The following is a 6,434-nucleotide window of genomic DNA, read 5'->3' as shown; positions in this document are numbered from 1 at the left end:
TTAAATTTAAGTCAAAAATTTTCACATTGAAAAAGTAAAGTGTTTTCTAATAAAGATGACTGTATATTTAAAAAAAACTTAAATTCAAAATCTCTAATAAAGAATAAAAAAATATTTACAACTCCACACCATCCTTACAAGATAAATTTGTTTCACTATAATAACACGTAAATTAAATTAATTTTTTTTTTAGTTGTAGTATACAAATTTCATGCGATAATTCAAAAAAAACATATAGGTGATTTTGTATTTGAAATCCTTATTTAGAAGATTATTTGAATTCGGCCGTATTAGCAGCGTTCGATGTACATTTTGATTTTCCAATTCTTTTAAATAAATGAATTCTCATTATTGTATTACACAATTTTTGTACAACAAGCTCGAACAAAAAAACATGGCTGAGAATTTAGAATTCAATACTTTTTTTATTAAGAAATCAGTTGTTCATCCAACTTAGCCGTCCTCGTAGGTCTGATGTACATTTTGCATTTTGCTTTTCTATTTCTTGTAAGTTTGTGAATTCTCATTATTGCCCCTACCCCACTTTCCCCACCAAAAGTGTAAAACCCCGCGAAAGTTCTACCTTTTCTTTTTGTTTTGTTTCATCTTGTTTATCAGATGATAGATCGAATTCACAATCTTCAAATTGAAATTGAGGAGAGCTTACTATCCGAAGAAATTTCTCTTGTCCTTGCTTGCTTACTTCGAGAATTGATGTTTTGAATAAATCCGATAAAGAATATTTTTATTAGTTTTATCTTTAATAAATATGAGTATTAAAATTATAAATTTAACAAATATTATTTATATAATTATTTAATTATAAAGATAATACTATTTTTTTTTTAAAATTGTTAAAAGGGACAAAGACCAAACAAAAATGTACGAGATAGAAAGAGTATATAAAGGTATCCTTTTCATGAAACAAATTAAAGAGAAAAAATGGAACACAAGACGACATACGTACAGGATGGAGAAATAACATGTTTACCATTATAAACTCAACCAATCAGATTCCTTCACTCCGATGACTCAATAAAAGCTGCAAATGACTTGCCTGAATTGTGGAGACGGTTCTATTCTTAATTAGAAATTTAGATATAAAGAAAATCTTGTTGCAAGTGTTACCTTCGAAAAAAACTTATAATGTAGAGTCTTAATTAAATTTAAACTTTAACACGGAGATCAGACACCAAAAAACAAAAAAAATAGTAAAGGCAAGTGTGAACACAGCACGGCTACCGCGAAATCACTTGGAAACTTTGCTAGTTTACCTTTCATAAAAGTGACGGGTTATTAGAAAGTTTTGGGCCCCCGAAGAAAGTCCAGTAGTAAAAAGAGGGGCCCAAGGAAGGATTAATGGAGTAGTGTATGCCTTTTTACCTCTTGTCAGAGTCTGACCAACTTTTGGCTCGACTTTCCAGGCTATGCTAGTTGTATATTACTATTACATGATTCTCTTTTACTACTCTCACTAATAAAGCGCGTAAATCTCACATCAACCATATTAAAATTTATTTTATTTTATTTTCATATTGTACCTTAAAATTGACCTTGATTCATTTTAATATCTAATTAATTTAAATTATATCACATAAAATATTTTTTATTAAAAATGATTTAATCGTATGTTTAGCTGGAATGAGAACAAATTGGGAATATCTTTACTAAGTTTGCTATAGACTAGGGAAGGGGGAATATAACTTTTGGTTGTCCATTTACTTCTCTTGGACTTGTTGACTACCCTAATTCTAAGGGGAGAGGTTAGCTGATAGTTGGTAGTTACCTAGCTTTTATTAATAGTGTCAATGATATATTATTTATATTAAAATGAGATGAAAATTGTATAGAGTCCAAATTCACTCAAAGAAATAAAATAATAAATGATTTTTTATATAGATGATAGAGTTATTAATTACCTATTGTATGCATGACAATAATATATATTCAAATGAAATAATTAAGGTATAGATAGGTTTATTCCAATCATATTTATTTAGAGTTTATTTGAACTGACAATTATATCGTATTACTTTATTTATTAAATGTAAATATTGGGGAGGGTGATGAGCACGCACTTAATGTTGCGTCCGCAGTTGACGCCGTAAGCTTTACATTATTTTCCTATTTTACATTTTTGCTGTACAATTCTTTTTCATGTTACTCATCAGTCATCACTTTCCTCTTCTCTCTATACCCTAAACAACACACATTTTCTCTTTCTCTTTCATTTTTCCCTCTCTGTGCTAAAAAAGCCGCCATGAAAGTACCTGAAAACGATCCGACTAACCCCATTCACTCCAATTCCCTACTCCTTCAATCTCTTCTTGATTCTATTCCCCACACCCAAAGCTTCAAAGGCAAATGGTCTTTAATCAGAACCAAACTATCTATACTCCAGTCTCACCTTTCTGACCTTTCCACTGCCCCCATTAACGCTTTCCACAATCCCCTTTACAATGACCTACTTCTTGCGCTTTCTGTTACTCTGAAGGACGCTTTTTCTCTCTCTTCCATTTGCCACAGTGCGAACCCGCCTGAAGGTAAACTCAAAACCCAGAATGATATCGATTCAGTTTCTGCAAAAGTTGATAACCATGTAAGGGATTTGGAGGTTCTTGTTAAGAATGGGGTTCTTCAAGAAAACGGTGCTGTTTCGACGAATATTACATCGAAGAGGGAGACTATACGGGCGGAATCGAGGAATCTGATAACTCGGCTTCAGATCGGGACGACTGAGTCGAAGAACTCGGTGTTGGATTCGTTGCTTGGGTTGTTACAGGAAGATGACAAGAATGTATTGATTGCAGTAGCTCAAGGGGTTGTTCCGGTGCTTGTGCGGTTACTCGATTCCAGCTCTTCGCCGGAGATCAAGGAGAAAACAGTCATCGCCATTGCTAAAATCTCAACTGTTGATTCAAGCAAGCATGTTTTGATCGCCGAAGGTTTGTGTATTCTCAACAATCTTTTAAGGGTTCTTGAATCTGGGAGTGTTTTGGGGAAGGAAAATTCATGTATAGCTTTGCAAGCATTGGGTCATACAAAGGAGAATGCAAGAGCAATTGGGTCAAGAGGAGGAATTTCATCATTGTTAGAAATTTGCCAAACGGGAACACCCAATTCTCAAGCTATGGCAGCTGCAGTGCTAAAAAATTTAGCTGTTTTCGAAGAAATTAGAGAGAATTTCCTTGAAGAAGACGCAATTATGATCCTTTTAAGGTTATCCAATTCTGGGACAGCATTCGCCCAAGAAAATGCAATTTCTTGCTTGTCTAATTTGATTTCTGGAGATACCAATATGAAACTCTTGGTAGCCAGGGAAGGTGGAATCGAAAGCATCAAGAATTTCTGGGATTCTGCTCCTTCAGTGCAGAGTCTAGAAGCCCTTGTTCTTATGCTAAGAACGTTAGCTTCTTGCCCATCAATAGCTGATGTAATTGTGGACAATGAATTTTTACCTCGAATTGTCGGTGTTCTGAATTGTGGGGTTTTAGGTGTTAGGATTGCTGCAGCAAATGCAATTTATGATTTGGGATACAACACAAGAACCCGAAAAGAATTAGGCGAAATCGGGTGCATTCCACCACTGGTGAGACTCACAGAAGGTAAATCCGTGGAAGAGAAAGAAGCAGCTGCAAGTGCATTGTCAAGTTTGATGATTTATGCCGGAAATAGAAAGATTTTCAGGAAGGAAGAAAGGGGTATTGTGAATGCAGTTCAACTTTTAGATCCTGTGGTACAAAACTTAGACAAAAGACACCCTGTTTCGTTATTGGCTTCGCTTGTTTACTCCAAGAATTGCCGGAAACAAATGGTGGCTTCAGGGGCTTGTGTGCATTTACAGAAGCTAGCTGAGATGGAGATTGAAGGAGCTAAAAAGCTCTTGGATTGTCTTGGTAGAGGCAAACTATGGGGAGTTTTCACCAGACATTGAGCAGCAACAACAACAACAGTAAAACAACACAAGGAAAATGCAATCAATCAATCTGTATGTATAAATAAAGATCAAGTTTTTATTTTTCTAAATTAAATCTTACGATTACGAATGTAATTTTCCAAAGTTTTTGTTTTTTTCTTGATCATGTTCATAGATTGTGGTTATAAGTTAGTGGTAGAAGAAAAAAAAGTAAATGTTGGTTAGTAGGCTAGATATTTGCCAAGTACTACTAGATAGAAGAGAAGTTTTATGTAATATCTTTGGGTTGTTGACCTAACTTGATAGGTTTTTCCTTCTTGTTTTTCTACCAAATAAATTAAGTGAAGAAGTCTTCTCTTTGAGTTCTTGATCTGTTGTGACATTTATTGAGAATTTGTTCCCTTTATGAGAAGATGTTGGTGCCATAAATTTCATTAGATTGGTGTCAGAATGGACCATCATACTTGATTCAATCATGGACCATATGAATAAGGTTTTTGGCAATGGAATTTATCAACAATTCATGAACCTTCAAATAATTGAATTTGTGTATAAGTTGATAGTGGAAGATAACATGTATCCCATCAAATTAGTCGAGCAGCTGGTCTGCAACCAATGGTTATATGAAAAGAAGTTCAACTATCCATCATCAGTATTAGTGGAACTGCAAAGATGTGTTTGCTAGTTCATGAGCATGTAACTTTCATATCTTCTTTCAATTTTAATGGAAAGAAGTATCTTTCATCGATAGTTGAGGGACCAAGCCAACGCTGTCACTCACAAATAACAATCAATAATTTTTGCTGGAATATTCAACAGAGGGTAGCTTAACCTAATCGCATTTTTTTAATCAAATTAGGAATATGGAATACCAAATCACAATTGATTCCAGCCACAGAAGAAGTCTCATGAGCTTGGGTAATATCCCAAATCGTGTGATTAGTTTGTTTGATTAAATTCTAGACTAAGGTATTCTTAAGCTGAGCAACAGAGATGGTAAAGAGGAATCAAAACCACACAAATCATGACACAACGGTATATATATGACTTTGTGCTATATTCAACCTAGTTATTTTGTTAGATTACTCACAAATCGTGCAGGGTCATCATGATATGTATAAACAAAAAAAGAGGGAAAGAAAATATATATTGTGATGCAAGTAATGACAGATGTATACCTGATTGTCAAATAATTGTTTTCAAGTGTGGAGTAGTAGGTAATTTTTTATAATTGTGATGAAGACAGTACGTTATTTATAAACTAGAGTATGATATTTGTGTGATAATTACAAGTATTTAAAAAATGAAAGTCAGCGGTTATATCAAAAGAATGATGCAATTATGAAAAGTAGTTATGGAGTGTGGGCCTCTTCAGTCTGAACATCAATACCCTGCCATTTCTATGCACAAATTCAGTATTCTAAGCACAAATCCCACACCATTTCATTACTATTCTTTATAGTACTATAAATTATAGGAACCACATATTATAAGTATTAAATAACATCCTATCCCTTCTAGTTTTTTATTTACCAAATATCTCTTAAAAATGATGTTTGTGGGATACATAGCGTTGTGCACAGGATACATTAGGTATGATACATTCCACATAACGGGATACATAGCGTTTGATACATTCCACATAGCGAGATACATAGTGTTGTGCACGGGATACATGCGGAATACATAGGTAAATAAGGGATTTTTGAATTTTTGTAAATAAGTAGGGATAAATGGATATTAAGATAAGTAAAGGAGTGTAGTTAAGTAATTTGCCCTTCTTTAATACGACTTTATATTAACAAAGGAAAATTTCATTCATTTGGCCCAACAATGTACTGTATCCCCCCCCCCCCCTCCAACTTTAGCTTCTTAATTAGTGTATAAAGACTCCACAATTTATGCAAAGCTTTGAATTAAAAGTTCAAAGGAACTTAATCAAACAAATTAATGGCACTACAATACAAAAAAAAGGATATTTAATATTTAAAGTCACTAAAGTGATGATATCACAAAAAAACAACTTCTTAAATTGGAATATATGTCAACAGTTAAGTATCAGCTTTACTTTTGTTTTACTTATTCCTTCGTATTAGTTTTATTTTTATTTTTTTTTAAAATTGAATGTTTCTTTAAGTATTAAATTAGAATTAAATAATTTTAGCCCACAAACTGACCCGGTCCAACGAGCTAACTTGGGTCGAGCCTATTAGCCTCAATTTCAAATGTCGCAAAAAATTGTAATCCAACCCAAGTAGCGACCTGAGTTGAGCTAGCGCCATAGTTCTAATCCATTTTGACGGATCAAAATTCTAGTAGTAATGATAAATGTAGAAAAAAGTTAAAAGTTTCTTCTCATATGATTATTTCTCTCTAGTAATATCAAGCAGGGACAAAGCTATTTAGATTAAGTCAATTTGTAATTTTGCTATGTTTTGAGATAATATTATATAGCTAAGTAGCAGCTGGTAGTAGGCCATAATTGTAAGATTGGAAGCATGTGCTTTTGTCTTATACA

At 33.5% G+C, this 6,434-nt stretch overlaps 1 protein-coding gene across 1 annotated transcript; it reads left to right on the top strand.

Annotated features, from left to right (window-relative positions):
• The first annotated feature begins 2,150 nt into the window (after positions 1 to 2,150).
• LOC102594085 (vacuolar protein 8) lies at positions 2,151 to 4,281 on the top strand. Its single transcript, XM_006363906.2, has one exon. It carries the CDS (start codon positions 2,261 to 2,263, stop codon positions 3,932 to 3,934), a length of 1,674 nt encoding a protein of 557 aa, XP_006363968.1. The 5' UTR covers positions 2,151 to 2,260; the 3' UTR covers positions 3,935 to 4,281.
• Positions 4,282 to 6,434: the final 2,153 nt, after the last annotated feature.

This window comes from Solanum tuberosum, unplaced genomic scaffold, assembly GCF_000226075.1.
Source record: "Solanum tuberosum cultivar DM 1-3 516 R44 unplaced genomic scaffold, SolTub_3.0 scf00473, whole genome shotgun sequence".
NCBI lineage: Eukaryota > Viridiplantae > Streptophyta > Magnoliopsida > Solanales > Solanaceae > Solanum > Solanum tuberosum.
Note: the sequence above shows the minus strand (reverse complement) of the source record. Positions and strands in the feature narration are given on the sequence as shown.